This window comes from Trachypithecus francoisi, unplaced genomic scaffold (genome assembly GCF_009764315.1).
Source record: "Trachypithecus francoisi isolate TF-2019V2 unplaced genomic scaffold, Tfra_2.0 Lachesis_group4, whole genome shotgun sequence".
NCBI lineage: Eukaryota > Metazoa > Chordata > Mammalia > Primates > Cercopithecidae > Trachypithecus > Trachypithecus francoisi.
In genome coordinates, this window is record NW_022681469.1 from 43,185,888 (window position 1) to 43,209,770 (window position 23,883).

Here is a 23,883-nt window from a genome sequence, read left to right on the forward strand (position 1 = left end):
GGAGCATTCTGGATTTTGGATTTTAGGTATTATAAGATCGTAAGGTAAAAACTACGCCCAGGAGAGGGCAGTGCAGCCTTCCATAAAGTTAACTGATTGATAGGGACAATAGGAAACAGTGTGAACATTAAGAGCAGAGATGTTCTAATCCATGAAAACTATTTTGTGTTAAGTCACTTTACCTTTTTTAAAACATGAGAGACATATTGCCACACTTCTACATCCCTTGAAGAGACAGCACAAGGGCGAGCTGTTTAAGTCTTGTAAAAAAAAAAATTTCTGGAAAACTTTAGCTCCCTAAAACTGAAGAATTGTATCAGTTCTAGCAGGTTTCTACTGACTTTGCTATTTTACGCATTTACTTTTGTTTCTGAAAACTGATTCAATAAACTAGTTTTTAAAAGAGCTTAATGTCTAAAATTGTATTTGTTTATAATCTCCTTTAATTACACTGTACACATCTCCAAGAGCTGATGAAAGTATTTATTCCAAAGGGTTTCCTGTGGAAATTTGTAGTACAGAAGTGGCTCTCAAATGAGTCATCCTAACAAGATAGCTGCCATCCTAAAATTGTATAGTTATCTTTATTTTTTTTCCTGCTAATTCTAACTTTGAGCAGACTTGTGAACTACCCATTATGGACTTGACAGTCATTCATAAGCACAGGTTTCAAATACTGATTTTAGATTTATATGATACGTAGTAGTACTTTCAAAACAACCTAAAGATAAGATCTATATAAAATTCACATTTTTGACCCACTAACATTTGTCTTGTGTATATTTGCACTTCATTCAAACCAAGACACTACAATTAATTTTTTTCTTAAAAAAAAATTCAAGTGTTTCAATGTTTTCCCTGGCAACTTTATAGCTAAAAATTTTAAAGAGACCTAAATTCAATACTCCCTGATAACTAACATATAAATGCTCAATTCAGTATTCATATTTGTTTACTGAAAATGTAGAGATGAGATGTGAAGTTACCAATTTTTAAGAAGAAAATAATTAAATTATTAAACAGGGCCAGGCGTGGTGGCTCACGCCTGTAATCCTAGCACTTTGGGAGGTTGAGGTGGGCTGTTCACTTGAGGTCAGGAGTTTGAGACCAGCCTTGCCAACATGGTGAAACCCCATCTCTACCAAAAATACAAAAAAGAAAAATTAGCCAGGCATGACGGCACAAGCCTGTAATCTCAGCTATTCAGGAGGCTAAGGCAAGAGAATTGCTTGAAGCAGAAAGCGGAGGTTGCAGTGAGCTGAGGTCACACCACTGCACTCCAGTCTAGGTGACAGAATGAGAGTTCGTCTCAAAAAATAAATAATAAAATAAATAAATAAATTATTAGATAGTCCTAGAGGATTACTACAAACGTATTTACCACCAGAAAGATATTTTCAGTATTTCAGGCTCAAAGGAAATCTTAAAGACAGCAAGCAAATTCAACAACTCTAAATATAGTTATTACGGTCCAATTTACTAAGTCAAACTTAATGACAGTAAGAACACTTTATGTTGTATTCATTTCTCAGAAAAGACAATAACAGGTCTGCAACTTAGCAAGCATGCCGGAGAACTTGAAGATATCTCCACTGTCTAAAGAAGTATTGCAAAAAGTATAAATTACTAATGCGGTTGCAGTTTTCAAAACAATACCTCCAGAAGTGCAGTTCGAATCCTTCACATTTTTCTTTGCATTTTAAACAAGGGGCTCCAAATCCTTGCTCGTGACCTAAGCCCATCTGTTAAAAAGAAAACATCGCGAATCTATTATTACATTCTTTACAAATCTAAAAATTCAATAAATTGCACTTTTAATTCCACTTACCACTTGTGTTGATATAACTTTCAAACAAATCTTATGTTTAGTCAGTAATGATACTCAGGTATGTACATGGCAGTTCCAAGTACATACATAACATATTTTATATTCTGATTGCTTTTTATCAAGGAAAGAAAAGCATCAGAATATAACCGTATAGAAAACTACAAACATTGCAAATAGCAAAAAGTCATGAACTTATGTCTTTGGCCACTACATGCCTCATAGTACGGCCCTGTAGTACAACAGGTAGAACACTCAGAAAACCATAGCTTAAAAAGCAAGTCTCATCCTGAATAACATATTTTGCATCAAACAAGGAATTAAAGATTTTAGGAATTACAACTGAAGTAATATTTTTATTATGATAAATATTAATAGCTACAATATACACTTATTGAATGCCAGTGCTATGGCTTTAACATTTGTGCTCCTCCAAAATTCATGTGGCAACTTAATCCCCAATGTACCAATATTATGAAGCTGGGCCTTCATGAAATTATTAGGTAGTTAGGCAATGATAGCTCCACCTTCATTGATGGGGCTTCCTCTCTTCCATCTCTTCTGAACCTTCCTCCATGTGAAGATGCAGCAACAAGGTGCCATCTTGGAAGCAGGAAGCAAGCCCACACCAGACACTGAATCTGCCAGTGCCTTGATCTTGAACTTCCCAGCCTCCAGAACTTGAGAAATAAATTTCTATTATTTATAAATTACCCAGTCTAAGGTATTTTGTTATGGCAGCAAGAATAGACTAAGACACGAGGAACAGAGGCAAGTACTTTACTTATATCTCATTAAAATCTTACAGAACCTTTGCCCACTTTTTGATGGGGTTGTTTTTTTCTTGTAAATTTGTTTGAGTTCTTTGTAGATTCTGGATATTAGCCCTTTGTCAGATGAGTAGATTGCAAAAATTTTCTCCCATTCTGTAGGTTGCCCGTTCACTGTGATGGTAGTTTCTTTTGCTGTGCAGAAGCTCTTTAGTTTAATTAGATCCCATTTGTCAATTTTGGCTTTTGTTGCTGTTGCTTTTGGTGTTTTAGACATGAAGTCCTTGCCAATGCCTATGTCCTGAATGGTATTACCTAGGTTTTCTTCTAGGGTTTTTATGGTTTTAGGTCTAACATTTAAGTCTCTAATCCATCTTGAATTAATTTTCATATAAGGAGTAAGAAAACGATCCAGTTTCAGCTTTCTACTTACGGCTAGCCAATTTTCCCAGCACCATTTATTAAATAAGGAATCCTTTCCTCATTTCTTGTTTTTGTCAGGTTTGTCAAAGATCAGATGACTGTAGATGTGTGGTATTATTTCTGAGGCCTCTGTTCTGTTCCATTGGTCTAGATCTCTGTTTTGGTACCCGTACCATCCTGTTTTGGTTACTGTAGCCTTGTAGTATCGTTTGAAGTTAGGTAGCATGATGCCTCCAGCGTTGTTCTTTTGGCTTAGGATTGTCTTGGCAAATGCGGGGTCTTTTTTGGTTCCACATGAACTTTTTAAAGCAGGTTTTTCCAATTCTGTGAAGAAAGTCATTGGTAGCTTAATGGGGATGGCAATGAATCTATAAATTACCTTGGGCAGTATGGCCATTTTCACAATAATGATTCTTCCTATCCATGAGCATGGTATGTTCTTCCATTTGTTTGTGTCCTCTTTTATTTCACTGAGCAGTGGTTTGTAGTTCTCCTTGAAGAGGTCAGGATATGAACAGATACTTCTCAAAAGAAGACATTCATACAGCCAACAGACACATGAAAAAATGCTCATGCTCATCATCACTCGCCATCAGAGAAATGCAAATCAAAACCACAATGAGATACCATCTCACACCAGTTAGAATGGCAATCATTAAAAAATCAGGAAACAACAGGTGCTGCAGAGGATGTGGAGAAATAGGAACACTTTTACAGTGTTGGTGGGACTGTAAACTAGTTCAACCATTGTGGAAAACAGTGTGGTGATTCCTCAAGGATCTAGAACTAGAAATACCATTTGACCCAGCCATCCCATTACTGGGGATATACCCAAAGGATTATAAGTCATGCGGCTATAAAGACACATGCACATGTATGTTTACTGCAGCACTATTCACAATAGCAAAGACTTGTAATCAACCCAAATGTCCATCAGTGACAGACTGGATTAAGAAAATGTGGCACATATACACCATGGAATACTATGCAGCCATAAAAAAGGATGAGTTCGTGTCCTCTGTCAGGACATGGATGAAGCTGGAAACCATCATTCTCAGCAAACTATCGCAAGAACAGAAAACCAAACATTGCATGTTCTCACTCATAGGTGGGAATTGAACAACAAGATCACTTGGACACAGGAAGGGGATCATCACACACCGGGTCCTATTGTGGGGAGGGGGTAGGAGAAGGGATAGCATTAGGAGATATACCTAATGTAAATGACGAGTTAATGGGTGCAGCACACCAACATGGCACATGTATACATATGTAACAAACCTGCACATTGTGCACATGTACCCTAGAACTTAAAGTATAATAAAATTAAAAATATATATATATATACTTTATCTTTTAGCAGTTACATATTTGAGTTAAACCAACTTTTCTTCATGTACGTCAACCAAAACGGCATATCAGAACAGATAGAATTCTATAGCAGATATGAGAATCTAGATGTTGTCTATTAGAGGGTTTTCTTGTAAAAATGTTACTTTTTTCACTGTTTTTTGTTTAGAAAAATTTTTATATAGAATGTAATTTATTAAAAAAAAATCTTACAGAACCATATAAAATACCGAGTAGGCAATATTATTTGCCATTTTTGACACGTTTTTGCTGAAACTCAGAGATTATGGAACTTGCTTAAGATCAAAGTGTTAATAAATGGTAGAGTAGAGATTTGAGTTCAGGTCTTTCTGACTCCAACGCCTGCGCTCTTCTGCCTGAAGCTGTAGGGAGGCGAGGAGTGGAGAGCTGTATTACCATCCTTGCTATAGTAAACCATCTTTTCTTCTTTACCATATTAAACAGTAGTCTTGAAGAACTTGCTGAGACATGGCCTAATACATGGAAGGAGTGGGGTGCAGATGGCAGAGGACACAAGATGATAATTAAGCTCTTTTACCCAACTACCGATATTAGAAAAAAAAAAAAAAAAGAGTAGCCAGTCTTACATCAGTACAGTGGCAAACCACCAGTAACCAGATTATTCCGTGTTTTAAATATCACATCAATGACCATGAGGAATTGGTTACTGGTTAGTGCCTAGAGTAGCAGTTCAAGCTGGACAAATAATGGATATTTTCCAATGGCCTTCTTTTGTAACTTTACCAAGTTCTGTTTGTCACTATGCAATCAAAACCACATTGTAACTTGTTCCTTGAAAGATCAGTCTGACATGCCCTGAAGTTGAAGTGAAGCCTTTCCTTTTGTTCTAAAGAAAATGACCACATCCTTTTTCCATAATTAAGGCCATATTCAAACCCAGCTGGTACACCCAGCTGCTTAAGGGAACCCACATTACTTTTAAGTTAGACCATATAAAGTATACTCTCTAAAGAATAAACACCTGCCCAGCATTAGTTAACCTTTATCATCTTTGCCATGTCTATATTACCAATTTTCAAAAGAAATGAAAGTCTTTAAATTGTATATTTAACGTCAACACTAACCTTTTTTTAAAAACAATTAAATTGTTTCCTTGTCACTGGTGATCACAGTTCACACAGTATGGAAATAATGTAGGTTAAACAAAAGAGAGAGAGAGACTGGTTTCTGGTCTTGTGTAAGAAGCATAATTACATGTTTTCTCCATTACAATAGCCATAGTAAAATGAAAAGCAAATCCAAAAAAGTATATTCTTTTTCAAGGCCTTTCTAATTTTCCATTACAGAAGAGTTTGTTCTGAATGTGCCTAGAATATGGATATGATTCATACTATGTTCATGCATCTCCTGCTAAATAAACTCTAATCCCAAATGAAAATTTTGATTACATTATTAAGCCTTAATCACATAGCTTAGCTTAAATCAGAGGCTTTTAAACTCTCTTTTATGTAATTCACACTGTGGAATACATTTTACCTCATGACATAGAACTTGCATATGCACATACAAACTTACATGTGTGTATAAAATCCTGATATTTGCGGACAGATAATATCTAGAAATATGCTTCTGCCTCTAAATTAAATGGCCACTTAAATTCTTGCATGCCTTCAAATTAGAATTGCCTGGTCTGAACAACCCTGGGCTTATAAAAGACTGCAAACATCCTGGAACAATACCATCTCATTCTGTATTTCTGAATGAAACTTGAAAGTTCAGCTCATGTAACTAGAACCTCCATGAGTCAGCAGAGTTTTTACACTAAGGCTTTGGAGTAGCTCACTACTCTTACAAAGTCAACCTTGCAAAGGGGCAAGTTGTTTTCTCCTACCAACTTTTTATCTTTGTAAATCAAAAATAAAATTATAAACCCAAGAAGCATCTGAATGGACCCCACCTCTTGGCCAAGGTCATTCCAAAGTGAACCTGAAAAACCAGTTCAGGCCATGATAAGAAACGGGGAGGTGGGGCGGCGCATGCTGCTTCACAGATGACCAGCATTAGCATAAACACAGAGACCTAAGACTGACAGAACAGACTCTGATAAGAAACATTTACAATCTATTCTCTCTGACACCTGCTACCAGGAGACTTCATCTGCATGATAAAACCTTGGTCCTTACAAGCCCCCTTATCATAACCCAGACATTCCTTTCTATTGATTTCAGGTCTTTAGATAATAAGGCTTTCAGCTAATCACCAATCAGAAAATCTGTGAAGCTGCCCATGACCTGGAAGGACTGCTCCCTACCTCCAGTTGTCCTGTCTTTCCAGACTGAAGCAATGTACATCTTTCATGTATTGACGGATGTCTTACATCTCTGTAATATGTATAAAACCAAGTTGCAGCCTGACCACCTTGGGCACATGTGCTCAGAGTCTCCTCAGGGCTGTGTCATAGGCCACTGATCATTCATATTTGGCTCAGAATAAGATCTTCAAATACTTTTACAAAGTCTGATTCTTTACATCAATATGTTCTTAAAATAGCTATCAGTTTATTTATTAGAATTACTAGATCTGGTGGTATTTCATGAACTGCTGTTCTTTTAAAGTGTCCCACATATTCTTATTCTGAATAGGACTAGGCATCTCCCTCATGTAAGAGATCAAGAAAACAGAATCAAGAGAGGATGAGGAATTTGCTCCTGGTTGCACAGCTACTCAACAGCAAACCAGATCTAAAACTCAGCATCTGGCTCCTGCTCTACTGTTCTTTTGGGGCAGATGACTAGAGTGTCAAACAGGAGCTCTTGTCTTTCAAAGAGAGTCACTAGCTAATTTCTGCCCCAAGGAAAAGAATTACAAATCCAGAAACACTCTTGCACCATCTCTAAGTGTAGATGACTTTCCGAGAGCTTTAAAAAGGAAGACAAGTAAGTTAAATAAGGAAGGCTGGGGAAGCTTTGTTGAAGGAGAGGTGCATGAATTACAATGGAAAGGCTGACCAGTATCTAATTTGGCTCAGAGAAGTGCATTCAGGGGAGAGGAAACACCATACACAAGGCCTGTGGCAGAAGAGGGCAAGGGAAGCGCCAAAAAACTGTAAAGCACTTGCAGGGTAACAGGGCTGGCCTTGTAGCAGGTGGAGTACTTTGTTTTGTTTTCCTTTTCTTTTCATTTTCCCAAGGAAGAAACTAAACTTCTTGAAGCATTCAATGCCATGCCTTAGGCTACTGGCTTAACAGAGGATGACGGCCGGGCGCGGTGGCTCAAGCCTGTAATCCCAGCACTTTGGGAGGCCGAGACGGGCGTCTCACGAGGTCAGGAGATCGAGACCATCCTGGCTAACACGGTGAAACCCCGTCTCTACTAAAAAATACAAAAAACTAGCCGGGCGAGGTGGCGGGCGCCTGTAGTCCCAGCTACTCGGGAGGCTGAGGCAGGAGAATGGCATAAACCCGGGAGGCGGAGCTTGCAGTGAGCTGAGATCCGGCCACTGCACTCCAGCCTGGGTGACAGAGCGAGACTCCGTCTAAAAAAAAAAAAAAAAAAAAAAAACAGAGGATGACATCCTCAGAGATAGGAGAGACTGGTAAAGAGGAAAGCCACAGGGCAACAGGGGAGAGTGAGGAGCAAGAGCACCTCTCAAGCTCTGCCAGCAGAAGCTCAGGCAGCCCTCACAGAGAGCAGGAAATCAGGCCTTGGGAAAAGCAGTAACTTGAGAAACTGGCTCTGTAGGCTGCCCTGGAAAACCCAGAAAGTATTGTTCCAGGGTTCTTTTGCCCTTGGGCCCTGCCTGGAAGGCCAGCTTAATCTCTTTATGGACTCTTTCCAGTTAGACTTGTGACTGCCTGGAGAAAGTGCCCCTCTACCTCTCCAAACACAAACACTTTCATCTTCCCCATGTGCTCAGACTTAAGTGTGAGGGAACTTTTAAACATCACAGAGAGCAAGTAAGTGAAAGAGAGTGGACTGGGTCACGGCAATATGATATACTTTCTCCTACTATAATTTAATGGAAGCAGTCCTAATTAAAAACACACACACACACACAAAACACAAACAAAAATGACACCAAGTTTTCAAAATCACTTTTAGCAGCTAGAGCAATTAAGAGTTTCAGAATGGCAATAAACTTATTTTCCAGAGAACATTTCAGTAAGAAATTTATTTTATAGCTACAAGTATACAGCTACAAAACTTAAATCTCATTGACACCAGCATGGAAGATCTCTGACTTATGCCACATTATTGGGTGAGAACTTTTTCCATATTTTTATTCTCTTTATCAACCCTCTGTTAGGAAACAAGCACAATGCCTTTCCAAGAAAGAAGATACATGATTCACACTCTAGTGTTTTCCTTGTTTAGGATGTGCCTAGTTTCAGACTGAATTATAATTTAGAATGCAGTTGTTAAATCCAATTTATATTATAAAATTGCATGGTAGCAGACATACCTCTACCAGTGTGAGGCAAATTTCTTCTGCTCTGTTCCCACTCCAACTGAGGCATCTAATCATCTGCTATTCTCCCCTTCATAAGTCAAACATGCATCAGATGAAGGAAAGCATACGGACTCTAATCTGTGGTAAGAGGAGTTTCACAGCCAGAACTGCCCCAAGCACAGTTTCTTAGGGCCTATTTTGGGCAAAGTGTCATAAGAACTGAGGTTCCTCAACTCCTCTTGGTTTCAGTTCAAGGATCTGGAACCCCATCTACTCTAAGGGCTTCTCTAATTTCTCTCCATTATTCACTTTGTATTCAAGATTCCCTGAAGTCCAGGACCCAGAATTCTTCTCATCCCTTCTCTTTACCCTCAGCATAGACCACACCTTCTCCTTAGGGTCCTTCTGCTTTCCTGAAGAGCCAAGGCTATTATTATTCTTGAACATCCAAATCTTGTAGGTTAGTTTCTGCCCAGATGACTGGGCTGAAGAAAACTCTTGGCGAGGGATATAAATAAGGAAAGTGTTATTTAATGATGCCCAGGGTTCACACAGGGGTATGTGAGAGAGAGTGGTAGGGAGGAAGGGGAGCCCAGAGAGGATTAGCTCTTCAATATATAGTTATAGATACTAGTGAGCTAACGGGGAACTTTGAAAATGTAGAAAGATCCCTGGAGGAGAGTCAGGAAAACTGCGATCTGGTCCCAGAGGGTCACTAGTGAGTTCAGGGATTTTGAAAGTGATCTTTCTTCTTCAGGCTTCATCTAGATAATGAAGAAATTAAACTAGATTGGTTCCAAGATACCTTTTAATTTTATTGCAAATTGTGTCAGATTAACTCTTAGTTTGGTTATTATTCAGCATGGTCAACTGCTCAAAGTTAAATCACTAAATATAAAATAATTATTTGAAAAAGCTAATATATTAATGACTCTGAGAAGTCAGAATCACTTGGAACTCAGTTTGGTGGAGTAGTTTTACAAAGTATGCATAGGAAACAAAAGACTTAAGTTGTGAATGATAAAACTCAGGCCTGTTGCATGTAATTATTTCAACAGCAAATGTGATACGGTATTCCCTGCAGACTCAACACTTAGTGCCTAAAAACACATGTTTTTCATAAGCACAAAAGTCTCAAAGCTGTCTACTTCATATCATTTTAGTAACACATTCTGGTCAGCATCAATAAAAGGATATGACAGAATAATTTTTTTTCTTCAGCATCCAAGAAAACAGGTCCTTTGGATTGACTATATTGGAAGAAAGTATAGTCAGGCTTTGGGAATATCTATCAAGATCCTAAGAAAAAAATAAAAGTGACTAATATTTACTGTGAAACAGGAATCATAGACAAATAGGACTTAAGTATCTTTAACTGCAGGCTCCACAAACTGAATTTATATTCACATGATCTGTGCCTCCAAACACCCTTTTATCCCCTGCTTATTTTAGAATAAGAAAAGGGAATGGAATCAATTTATCCATATTCATAATTTTAAGCAGTCAAATAGGTTGGCAACATTTCAGGTCACCCTTCTGACCCAGAAAAAGGTACTGCATGTCAGATACTTTAAAAAAAAAAAAAAAAAAAGGAAAAAGTATGGAACATCTGGTATTTCAAACATGGTCTGAATTGATTTGGAGACAATTTGGGTCTGGAAGATATTATGCAGTATTCAGGGTGAGATCATCTGATTCATGCTGTTTTCATAACCAAATTCCCTCTGGAGTAAAGAATCCTATGTGGTTACTAAACAAGCAAGTGTTACTAAGACTTCTTTAATAATATTGGAATGAAGGTAGATCATATGAAATATACATATCTCTCTCCCACTCCCCCTTTCTCAGTGTGTATGTGCATGCATGTTTATCTACCTATCACATATACACACACATATGCATGTACATACACACACATACATATTCATATTACACTCCTAAAGAAGCATTTTAGATTTTTGTTCATCCAGATAAATATTCTGGATAAAGGAACTACATATCTAAATAATTCATTTTAGCAAATGGCTCCCTTAGAAATCTAGTGTGATCTGTGAAGTCCCCCACCCAAGGAATATATTTTTACTAAGATCTGATACAAGATTTAAAATTATTTGAAATTTTTAGTTCACTGCCTGTTTCCAAATCTCTAACAAGATTTGCATTACCAAAAAAGTGTAGGTTGGCCAGACGCGGTGGCTCGTGCCTGTAATCCCAGCACTTTGGGAGGCTGAGGTGGGTGGATCATGAGGTCGAGAGTTCAAGACCAGCCTGGCCAAGATCATGAAACTCCGTCTCTACTTAAAAAAAATACAAAAATCAGCCAAGTGCAGTGGTAGGTGCCTCTAATCCCAGCTACTGAGGAGGCTGAGGCAGGAGAATGCTTGAACTCAGGGGGTGGAGGCTGCAGTGAGCTGAGATCATGCCACTGCACTCCAGCCTGGGTGACAGAGTGAGACTCCATAAATAAATAAATAAATAAATAAAAAGAAAAGTGTAGGTTACACAGAAAACCAAACTTAAATATAAAAATAGTTGCACACTTTATTAGTTTGCCAACTTTCTTAGGTAAGAATACAAAGAACTAGTGTGATTAAGAGCTACAATTAGTCATTCCTAGTAAAGCTGCTACATTTCTCTCTCTTTGCTAATAAAAACAAAAACTTCCCATCTCTCAGTTACTCAAGTCTGAAATACATGAGAAGACTGAAGACAGAGTTATCATCACCCACTTGGTCACCGAACCTGGGGCCCAGAGGCCTCCTTGTCCTTGACTAGCCATGTTTATTATGCTCCAAATTCTAGTGTCTCTTTTCTAAAAGTCACACAGTCTCCTCCCTCATCTGCACTCCAGTGTGCATGTTCAAACTCACATCATATCATCCTGAGACCACGCTCTCTTAACTGATCATTTTGTATGACGTTGTATTGCTATTCTCAAAATTATTTTGATAAACCTAAAGATAATCATAACACTCCCCTTGCTAGATGATTTTAATAAGTTCAATGAATTTCACTTTTCTTAGCATGCAAAGAAGATCCTTTAAAGCCTGGCACCACTTGCCTTCCTCCCATCACTCCCCTCCAGCCACTCTCTGTTTTAAGGGGAGCTTTCCGCTTTGCTTGAATCTCTATTCCTCCTCTTCTCCATCTGCCAAAGTCCTTCTCTCTATTGGGCCCATAGAATCAATTTTAATGTCAGTAACTCTGTGATACCTTTCTTTAACTATCCCCTTGGCACAAATGGTGTTATTAAGTCCTTCCTTACCATCCTATGATTGTGTGTACATCAATTTACCCGCATTAGATTGTGAACTTCTTGTTCATATTTGAACTCCTAGTACTGCCACAGTGTCTGAGATTTACAGGAGTGCTATAAAGTTTTATTTATATAATTGTTTTAACTATCAAACGATCTTGATCATAACGTATCTTTACCCCAAGGAACTTCCACTGCCTTTTACACACACACACAAAGAGACTGGAAGGGATGGTGATAATAAAAGCAGCAGCTGATTTTTACTGAGCACTTACACTGCCATGCATGGTTCTAAGTATTTTACATGGATTATCTCATTTTATCCTCCTAATAATCTTACGAAAGTCTGAGATACTATTACTACCCACATTTTCATCCACATGAAGAAACTGAGACAGAGCTATGACTGCTGTTAACCAATAAACAGTGCCTAAAGGTAGGTCATAAAATGGAAAGCCCTGATAAAGAAGCACTATTTCCTAAATCCGTTTTAAAAAATAGAATGTAATGGAATTTTTAACTGAAGACCAAATATTATAGCTCAAGAATAGAATAATCAATTAAGGGTCTTCACTTGTCAACACGGCTCATCCATAAGGAAACAGGAGTAAAACTATTTACTGCAGATTCTACGATTCATTTCCACATCCCCTTACCTTAAATGGTCAGAAATCTTTTTTGTTCACAGAGAGCAGTAAATAATCACATAGACTATTATGTTAGGAATGAAAAGGAAACAAGTGTTCTTTCTGCCTAAATATTTTATAGCAAAATATATTCTGGAGGTAGTAGGTCAAGTTTTCTGGGACTTTAACAAATTAGACTATTCCTACTTAATCTGTCCCTATATTTCTTAAGGCAGTAACAGTATTAAGTTAATGACAAAGGTACTGTCATCAAGACAATTTCTCTACTTGAGTTTGAGATGTAATCAAGTTGTAGCTGATTAACCAAAACATCTATACCTCAATAAATATGGTAACATATTTGAAGAAGAGCAGAAATAGATCCTGCTATATTTCTAGGAAACAGTAATAAATTTTTGTTTTGGCAGGATACGTTGAAGTGTTTTTAACTATACTTTAAAAAATGAGCACTGAGGGTTGTGATGGTAGAAGTGTTAGTAAAAACACCTCAACCACCATTTGTTAAAATGTTACTACCCATCAGCCAAAATACATATACCATCACATTTAATCCCCAACAACCTATTCGAAAAGTATTATCACCTCTATTTCACAAAAAGGAAACTGAGACTCGGAGAAATTAATTTGCCTAAGACTACCCAGCTAGCAAGTGGCAGAAGTGAGATTTGCATCTTGGCATTTCTGACTCAAACCCTATGCGCTTAACTATAAAGTCACTGCTTTTTTCCCTCCAAACTGAAACTTCAAAGGTAAATAGTAATTTAAAGAGTAATATTCCTCATCTGTAACTTCTCCAGAACAATCAATTTTGATCTGAAAGACTGCTCATTGCTTGCTAGGAAGGAATTCCTCTGTCCTAGGCAAACCTGGGACTTATGAGGAACCTGAATATGTCTGCACACCAGCTATACTAACATGGAAGTCCCCGAGGTGATAAATTCACACACAAGGGGATTCTCAGAAGGATGAGGTGAGAGTCAAGAAAAATCTCCAGGGTCGTGATGCAAAACAGGTCTCTTTCAATGTTACAGCAAGAGAAACAAACAAAAAAAAAGAATAAGCAAGAAATACAAAAGAACAAATTATATTTCAAAGTTGAAAGGCGTTTACTCAAAACATGTAGACATGCCTAGTACTAAAAATTATCTGCTATATTATATGTAAGATGTTTTCACTATGCAGTAGTCAGGGGCAATATAATGAAGCAAAATATTCTTTTCATATTTTTCAAATCACTAAATTTCTAGATTCATAATGGAACACCTTTGTATTAGCTGCAAACTACCCCAAAACTTAGGGTTTGAAAATACCATTTATCATGTCATAGTTTCTGTGGGTCAGAAATTTGGAAGTGGCTTAACTAGATGGGCAGATTTAGGGTCTCTTACAAGTTCGTAATCGGGGTCAGCTGAGCTGCAAGGATCGACAAGGGAGATTCCCACTTCTAAGATTTCTCACACGGGCCTATCCACATGGGTAGGGTAGCTCAGGACATGGTAGCTGGTTCTCCCCAGGGCAAATGATCCCAGAGAGAGCAAGAGCACACAAGATAGAAGTTGTAATCCCTAATCTTGGAAGTGATGCCATCGCTTCTGCCATATTTCATTTTTTGGCAACTGATCAGGTTAGCCTGCAGTCAATGGGAGGGCAATACGTAAGGGTGTGACTACTAGTAGGTGGGAGTAATTGGGAACCACTCAGATGCTGCCTACTATATCCTATTTTCTGTTTTGATTTTAAATTCAAAGATTAAGTGATTTGTGATGAGACAGACACATTATAAAGGGGAACAGAGGTATATGGGGTGCTTATCTACTACTCCTCTTTATCTGCCCATCTAGTTAAGCCACTTCCAAATTTCTGACCCACAGAAACTATGACATGATAAATGGTATTTTCAAACCCTAAGTTTTGGGGTAGTTTGCAGCTAATACAAAGGTGTTCCATTATGAATCTAGAAATTTAGTGATTTGAAAAATATGAAAAGAATATTTTGCTTCATTATATTGCCCATTTCAAATATTTAAATTCTCTTCACCCAATGGGTATCTAAAGCAGAACTTTGTTCCTTCCTCATAAATACTCTCATTCCCCTCAATTTGTTAGTTGTTCACTCAGTAAGAACCAGGAAATGATCTTTCAGAAGACAGGATAGAATATGATTTTTAGCCTCTAAGTCTCATTTTCTTTCTCAATATATAGTTACACACACTTGTGTACACACACATACACACATACTTGTGTTACAGAAGACAGCTGCAAACCAGATTATTAAAATACCAAATATATTTGGGAGAAAATTTTCACAATTTTTATAATATGCCACAGTAGTGTTTAAAGAACACAGAATAAAAATTGGAAGAGATTTATATAAACTTTTAAATTCTATTATATAAATCCACCTGGAGATGGAATTAAGTAAAATAAAATAAATTTCAGTACCTCTATGTGATAAAAGAAGCCAAAATTACTTGATTCAAATTAGGTAGTATTTACAGTTGGCAGCTCCTTCCCTCACAGTTCTGCTTCTCTATTTGAATCCTAATATGTAACCTTACAATATTATTGGGAGCAAAATTTAGGCCTCGCTTTTTAAAAATAAAAATGGTTTGTACTTATTCTAGTAAGCAACTGATGAAAATATATTGCATCTGCTCAGCTTAAGCTGGTTCCTTATAAACATTTTTCAAACAGACTGCTATCAAATTATTTTTATACTATTGTATGAAGGAAGTCATTTGAAATGCTTACTAATAGAATACCTCTTCTGTGGACTCTACTCAGAAAAAGCCTCCTCCAGAATCCATTACTTTGAGAAAGACAATGTAGGGCTATAAAAATGTCACAATTATTATAATAAGCTATGACTGCAGCTGAAATTGCTTCTTAATTAGGATTGGCTGAGCTCTGGCTCCACTGAAGGACACTGCAATGGAATGCGCTCATAAACAGCCCTCAAAACCTCCTATTTATTTGCTATAAAAGGGACTTTAAAAACCTGATTCCAAAAGGCATCTGTAGGAGTTCCGTAAAAGAATCTGGATCATGGCAACCATTCCTAATTTGGTTTTGTGTCACTATCTCCACAGCTGCTTCTAAAGGGTAGATCCCACAGAGAGCTGCTTTGAGAGGTCTTAATTAAGGCTCTTTATCCCCAAACTTGAATACTGTGATCATTCTTGCCATGCCTAAGGGCAGTAGTATTATTTCTTCAGAGGTAACCCATTATAACACATGGGTGAGGGTATAAGTAGGGTGAGTGTACAATTACGTGATTTATTGCCACTAATTCTTTAACTATCTAACTGGAGCACATGCAGATAAAGATGGCAGTACAGATGTGTTTTCACAGACTGGAGAATGAGAGAAAAGGCTCATGGTATTGGCTGAAGGCTTCACTGAAGGAGGCTGTCCAGAGGAGGATCCAAGGAAACCTACAGAGTAATGCCCAACAGAGACAGCAAAGAAAACAGAAAAGGGGGTGGAAAAAGAGAGTCTTCTCATTTTTCTCTTTTGCCCCAAATTAGCATTCACAGGCATTTAGAACAAAAACAAAGTCTTACAGCAAGGATAGGGGGTCTTGGAAACCAGGAAAGAAAGGGAGAGATGTAAGAACCCTACTGCCAGGTCCTCATGCTTGCTTATTTATTTATTGCATACCCTTTTCATACCATCCCTTATTCTGGGGGAAAAAAAAGAATTGTGTTTATTGATACGTTGTGCTGCATTAATCAAAGAGCCTTAACTAATTTTTGACGCATGTTTTAACTTCTGATGTATCAGAGAAGTAGTTTGGATTACCATACTTTTTGCTCTATATTTAGACTATACCACTAAAGAAGGTACATAGACATCACTTAAAATTTGTCTAGTGATTCATGGAAATTAGACAATTTTCAAAATATGCATATACCACCTATTTACAACTAAGATAAAATTGCAGTTGCATGTTAATTTAATTTTCCTTCACTTTAATGGAACAACAAGCACAAAAATCAAAATTAGATTCGCCTAGAGTAGAAAGTGGGTTCAGTCTTAAGCCACCAATGAAATCAGAGAAGTTTCAGTACATTGATTCTTGATTCTTTCAGATGTACAGAGGACTATCAGGGTAATTCAAGTGGGGACAGTCTTCTGTAAGACTCTTACCACAGCTTTCACTGTAGGAGGCTGTGAAGACTTAAATAACAGCAACAGAGCAATAGAAACAAGCAAGGTCTCTTGAGGTCCAAGCTTAGGACTCACACACCACTTCTACCACATTCTACTGGTCCAAGTAAGTCAGAAAGCAGTCCAGATTCAAAGGGAAGGAAAATAGACTCCACTTTTTAATGGGAGGTGCTGCTAAGAATTGTAACCATTTCTGTAATTTACCTCAGAAACTCTGAGGAAGATTCCAATTAGGGAAACATACCAGTTTCCTATACTGGACCACAATACATTGCAGTGTTCAACCAAGCACTTTCTCAGGGAACCTAATATACACAGCCTTGAATCCTTTGCATACCGATTGGCACATGGTAGGTACTCAAGTTCTGGAAATATTTATAAACTTTAATTTCATTGTAAAAATAAAACTCAGAACAATTTTCAAATTAGCAAAAGGATACATTAAATATATTAAATTTTAAATTAGCAAAAGGATATATTAAATCCAGTAAGTTAATGTATCCCACAATTATCAAACTTTAAATGGATATTTCTTTGTGTCCAACAAAGCACCAAGTGGCAATAATTTACTGAGAGCATGCCATCATAAAATGCTTGATGATATATTCAGGGGTCTGTGAAATAGCATGAAGATCTATGCAGGATTTTCTTCCCTCTAGATTGGATTTCTTGAAGAGGATTATGACACATTTGTTTATTGTCTACGTTTTGGCACCATACTTTGTGCTTTAAGATATTCATCTTGATTATCCTTACAACCCTGTGAGGTAGACAGTTGAAACCCATTTCAGATGAGGATACTAAGGTTTACAGGGCTAAGTAGCTTTCCCAAATTCACACAGCTAATAAAGGCCAGGGCCTTTAAAACTGATCAGAGAACACTAATAATCAACACTGATCAGGTACTTGCTATATGTCAGGCACTGTTCTACACGTTTACAAGTACTACTTTATTGAATTTCACAATAATCCAATAAAGAAGTACTATCCATGTTTTGCAGATTAGATCTCTGAAACCAAGGAGCAACTGTTGCCAAACTACTGAGTAAATATCAAAGGTGAAATCCAAATCTATGTCTGGAAACGTCAAAGTCTGCGCTGCTCCCTTTAAATTCCCTGTTAGAGAGAAGTGGGCAACGGTGGTCCACAGGATGAGTCTGTCCTCTGGCTTAATTTCATCTGGTCCATGAGAAAGTAACAATGAATAACATCACTACTGGTTTACCGGTGACATCTTAAAAGAGCTGTGGAGTTAGGCCACTGAAATCTGTCCTGCGTCTTTTTACCTTTAAATTCTGCCATTTCTCTTGGGATAACCTTCTATTCCGTTACCACAGATAGAGTCTAACCCATATTATCGGAATGTTCACAGAATATATTTTCCATTTGTTGCAGTATATAAAAGGTAATATTTTGTAATTCCCCTTCAAAACCTTAGGCAACTTGCTATTTCCCAAATAAATGAGTGTTACATTTCTTCATGTAACACGGAAGTCACAGGCCCTGGATGGAATTAATTTGGAGAGGTCTATGTTTCAAAGCTAACAGAAGAGTGACTAGAGGGAAAAATAGACACCCTAAAAATCAAGTAAGGGATATTGCAAAGTTAACTCTCCTCTACAGTTTTTCGGAATGACCAAAAACTACCCTGCTTTGAAACATGTGTAGTCTGCGATACTGTACAGAATATCATCTCAGAATACTCTTGATACATGAAAGATCTTCAGAAAAGTATCCTCAAGCCCCTACATTCAACTGTCCCTCTGTAGCACACGTGGTAGACTGAGGTAATGGTCCCAATCCTTCATTCCCACGTAATAGTATTCAACATCATATCCCTGCCGCAGCCTCATAATTGGTAGACTAGACTTTTCCTCTCCTTGACTTCAGGACTGGACATATGACTGCTCTGGCATAAGAAGAGGCTTAAAAGGTGCTCCTTCAGTTGGGCATGACCTTTACTGTTTGCTTCACTGATCTAAGGAGGATGAAAACCTGGCACCAATGTGGTCCCAGTCCACAGCTCAGAGTCCAGATCAGCCTACATGAGCTAGACTCTACTGTGAAATTTCCTCCTCTCTCTCAACAGATGACACAATGTATTAAATAATCATCGAAGTCAAGGGAGATCAGAAACTCTTCAGCTGTGGCCTAGGGTCTTATACTAGCTCAGTGATACACTTCTTTAATTCAAACCTGTACTGTGGAAAAATTACAAATTACTGCCGCTCATCTACTTTAGCTTTATTTTAGGAGAGACAAAACTGAAAACGTTAATGGTGGTTTTACTGACTTTTCACAGCTAGGTACCTTTGGTTCATGCTATTTCCTCTTTATAGAATGCTTTCTTTGCCTAATGAAAGCTTCTTTATTCTACAGGAGGTGTTTCCTTGATAAAATAATCCCAACTCACACAATTAAAGTTAGTTACTTCTGCTTCTGAGACTTCATAACCGTTGTTTGTATTTCTATTATTGCTGTGCTACTCAAAGTGGCAGTTCACAAACTGTAAGTCACTTGTCTGTGATGAGATAAGCAGAGAAACTGACAGTAGGCAATTAGGAACTACTACACATATAATTTTGTGTCTCCTGCATTTAATATTTTTTTAATTGGTCCTGTATTTGTCTTTTGTTTTAATAATTTTTACTATGTTTTTAAAAATATCAGCCCATGATAAATTTTTGTTTATAAAAAGGTTTCTCATCCCAGATAAGAAAAACAGTGTATTATAGCACTTACATCATTCTATCCAGCACTGTAGTTAACTTACACATCTGTCTTGCTCACTCTTCCTTCCTTCCTTTTTTTTTTAAAATCTATCAAAGCTGACATCCATATTTTGCTCAAGAGGTGATACTGATAGATATGGAGTTTAGAGTCTGTAGTTTTAAATCTAAACTGCACTTTTAATATTCTCTATGAAAAACAAACGGTAACTTTTTTTAACCCCAAGTTATTTTTATTGTAGGCCAGGATCTCATAAAGGAAAAATCAGATCCTTGATCCTTACTTTGTGACTCATTCTGTTAAGACTGTCACATTACGCTCATATAAAAACAAAAATCCACCTAACATCTACATGGTCATTTTTCAATGAAACATGATATCACTTTATCATCAAACAAGGCAAGGAAAAAGTTCACTGTGGCTAGAGATGCATTAATTGACTCCATATCAAGGCATTTCTGCTGGGCTAAAAGCCCATCTTTTCTGCTGGGCTCGCTGCTCAGATAAGCTATGCATTGAACACCCTGAAACTCCTGTTTACAGCTTTTCACAGTGGCCAGAATGTCACAATGATAAACACAAGTTGAATCACTCATAGTTTGAGGATAATTCAGCATTTCAGATTAAGTATATTTACACAGTAGTAACTTTGCAGATGAGATCTCAGCAATCCCCACTGGCTGGCTTCTAATAAAGCTCTCCCACTTTAAGCCATGCTCAAATCTGAGCAGACTCCCCACCATTCTAACAGACTAAGGAACACAGAAATTGGCAATTCTAAACTATGCTCTTTTACTTTTTTGAATTTGACCAAAATAAATGCAGTGATACTTAGAAAATTATAGTCATGCATACCCTTATTGCTCTAATACCCCATTATCTAACTAGGATGTTAGACAGACAGGGCACTTAGAACAGAAAACTGACAAAACCACGCTAAACTGCAGCTCTTTTGTAGGAGAGTCAAAGATTGTAGTTGGCTAGTTGAAAAGCATAACTTCTAAATTTAATCCTCTAATAGTGTTTGAGGCAATTTTTAAACATGGATATTTACTCAAAGAATAGTGGTGAAGTTATCAATTACCAAATTATTTTTCTTTAAAATCCTGAAAATCTGTGGTTTTGAAATGTTTTTGATTAGTCTTTTGTTTCCTTATCTTCCTCTCCTAGAAAAAATTGATTTCATAATTAATAATATAATTTCCCTGGATACCACCACCTTGTAAAAAGTAAAATAATTTCCTGTATATTAATGATTTAATAAACAATTCTTTTAAAATCATAATTTTGGTTACCATGGCAGTAGTTACCAAACAAAAATCAGCTATGACTGCAAACAGGAAATCCAAGAATGACTCTTTTGTAATGCATTTGTAATCAGGCAGAAGACTTACAGTTTGTGTATATTATAGGTGTAAGTCTATTTGTATAGCTTTATGCATTCATAATCTTTTTCACATTCTAATACATAAAAGCTGCTTTCCCATTTCTTTTACATTTGCCATTAATTAAAACAATGAAATAAGAACCCCCAATTACAAAGTCTGCAAAACCAAGAATCAAGCCCAGGGATCACCACCAAAATTGCTGACTGTCTGTGTTAGAAATGTAGTGTACTGCTAACCTATAAAGAGTTCACTGATGGGTATAATCCCAGTTGTGCTTACTTTCAACATTTACATTGCTCTATCATCACTTGCAATAGCGTAATTCTATGACATAACCTTAAGTTCAGTGTCATTCTTGTTCACTACTATAATCCCAGAGTCTAGAACAGTGCATGTATGTAAAAAAGCACTCACATAGTTTTTTTTTTTCTTTTTTTAAATTTTAAAAAATTTTTAACAGCCTTATTTTGAGAGAGATAACTTTTAAAGAAAATAAATGCTCCATTATTTTTCATTTTCCCATAATTAAATACCAAGGTAAGTAATAGATCACTCCTAGACTTATGGGACCCACACTATTACAGCCTTTAGAGCCTTACACTACAGATTTAAATTAATTAAACTTAACCTAATATCTTCAAATACCTCCACAAGTATTATGAAAATTAAGTACAAACAAGTTGAAACGAGCTAAGATTTGTGGGAAAAAATTATTTGGTTCAATCTATAGGTTCTTCATGGAATTCACTAACATTTAAACTATGCCATCTCCTTTATGTATTTATTTACACATATATTTATATGTTCTTCATTTGTGTGATTTTAAAGCGCTGTGGATCATTACATGTGGTAGACTACTGATATTATTTCCTATGATCAAAGAGTCACAGGACTTACAGAAGTCTCAGAAATCATCTGGTTCCCCTACTGATTTTTTTATAAATAGAAATTGATAGCCAAAGTCCACAAAAAAGTGGACTTGGATCTACCAACTCTCAGCTTAGGGCAATTTTAAATATATTATACTGATAAATGGAAGTGAGAAAACTAATATATATTATGGAAGACCTTTCCATATACTATAGATGTTTATATATACTGGAGACTTACTGACCTTTCCTAATTTCTAAACACACTTTGGTGACTGGTATGCAAAAAAGGTATATACACATTGGCATGGGGCCAACTTGTATTCCTTCTTCTAGTTCTCAGAAAAAGAACACAGGAAGTAGCTTCCATGTTACCAATTTATCACTCTCTTTCCACTAAGAAGGCCCCTCTTGGTAACTCGTGTTGCACACTGATGAGCTATGATGTTCATCCCATGCTCCTAATGCTGGATGTCATGCTGGAGCTCCATGAGAGCCTCATGAAATATCTGATCATTGTGGTGTTTCGCATAGCTTCTCAGCTTCGCAAGAAATGTTTCTGCATGAAGAATGGGAAATTAAAATAAAAAAATAGTTCTCCTCCCAATATTATGAGGTTTTGTTTGTTTGTTTATTTGTTGTTTCTTTTTAGCTGCTCTATTCTTAGCTGTCTGGACTGTCACTCCAGAGGTACTCTGAACACTTTCCTACTAGGGAAAAGAGGTGTAGCCTACTCATGCTATGTGTAAGGCTTTCTATCAACTGCAGAGCTCAACAGGGAGAAAAGACCATGAGTATCCCTTTATAGTTCCAGATGCCATTGGTTAAACTTAACAAAACAGAGAGCCAAATACAGCGTCACTGTTACCCAGGGCCATTTTACATAGTTAGGAGATAGCATTATCATTGGCTCACACCAAAAGTCAGGAAGTTGGAAGAAATTTAGAAGATAAAGTAGAGAATATTATTGAAGTTTATGCTGTTTCTTTGACTGTAGAAGTTTCCCAGAAATTCCTTTTCACAAACTTTTACTTTTGTATACTTTGCCTCTGCCCAAAGAATGTCAATGGCAACTTACACTAAAGGGAATACATACAACATGGATAAAGTAGAAACAAAATACAGAAACTAGTAGGATAGTGATTTTATTGGAATATAAACCACTTCCTCAAATATAATTCCTTTAAAACATGAGTGAAAGTGTTGAAATGTATCTTATTTTATTTCTCTTTTTATAACAGTTACCATTCCACATATATTTAGTGAGCAAGATGAAGAACATAAGACTCGGGCTAGTCGACATGACGAAAGGAGTATGGCTTCTTCAGATTATGGTTGAAGTTCATAGTAAAGTTCTCTATAGAAAGGTTTCAGATTACACTATCTAAACTTTAGTTTCTTCATCCTGAAAGTGGGGCTAAGGCCTACTTCCTAAGGTTGCTTTGAACAGCAAACAAAATAACCATGCAACTATAACAGGATATGGATTCATCTCTCAAGAAGTTTGTAAGCAAGGTAAGAAGGTGAAACATACAACAGGTAAGTATAATCCAGAGGTGGAGAGTGATTAGTGTCCTAAGTGTTACCAATACATGTTTTGGGAATTCAGGAGAAAAGAAGAAAATATTTTTCATGTAGGTGGCAGCATGGAGAAAGATTTCCTAGAGGAGTGTGCAGCGTGATGGGTTGGTCCTTGAAGGATGGAAAAAATTTAGAACTGTAGATGGAGTATGGGCACGCACAAGCAAAGTCATGGTGTGAGTTGATAGAACACAGGTAATAGCCAGCAGACATATAAATTCCTATTTCTACTTCATAGGGCAGCATAAAGGAACAGAATCAATGGAAAACCTACTATAGTTTTTTCTCCAACCAATATTCAGGACAATTAAGAGAAAGGGACTTTTCATATTCTACCAATGTAATGAACCACACCATGGGTGAGAATAGTTTTTTATAAAAGCCCAGCCAAGGACCATTCATTTTCTTCTGCACTTGTTCTGAGAGGCAGAACACCTCTAAA

At 37.0% G+C, this 23,883-nt stretch overlaps 1 protein-coding gene across 3 annotated transcripts in view; it reads right to left on the bottom strand.

The window, feature by feature from the left end:
* The window catches only part of TES (testin LIM domain protein), a 50,272-nt gene that overhangs the window by 21,799 nt on the left and 4,590 nt on the right, over positions 1-23,883 (bottom strand). For 2 of the 3 annotated variants that reach the window (XM_033192422.1, XM_033192424.1), the window contains exon 2: positions 1,657-1,742. In XM_033192422.1, the coding sequence (XP_033048313.1) occupies positions 1,657-1,742 (86 nt within the window). Of the gene's footprint in view, positions 1-1,656; positions 1,743-3,397; positions 3,418-23,883 lie in introns of those variants that run through there. The other variant, XM_033192423.1, reaches the window with a different exon arrangement.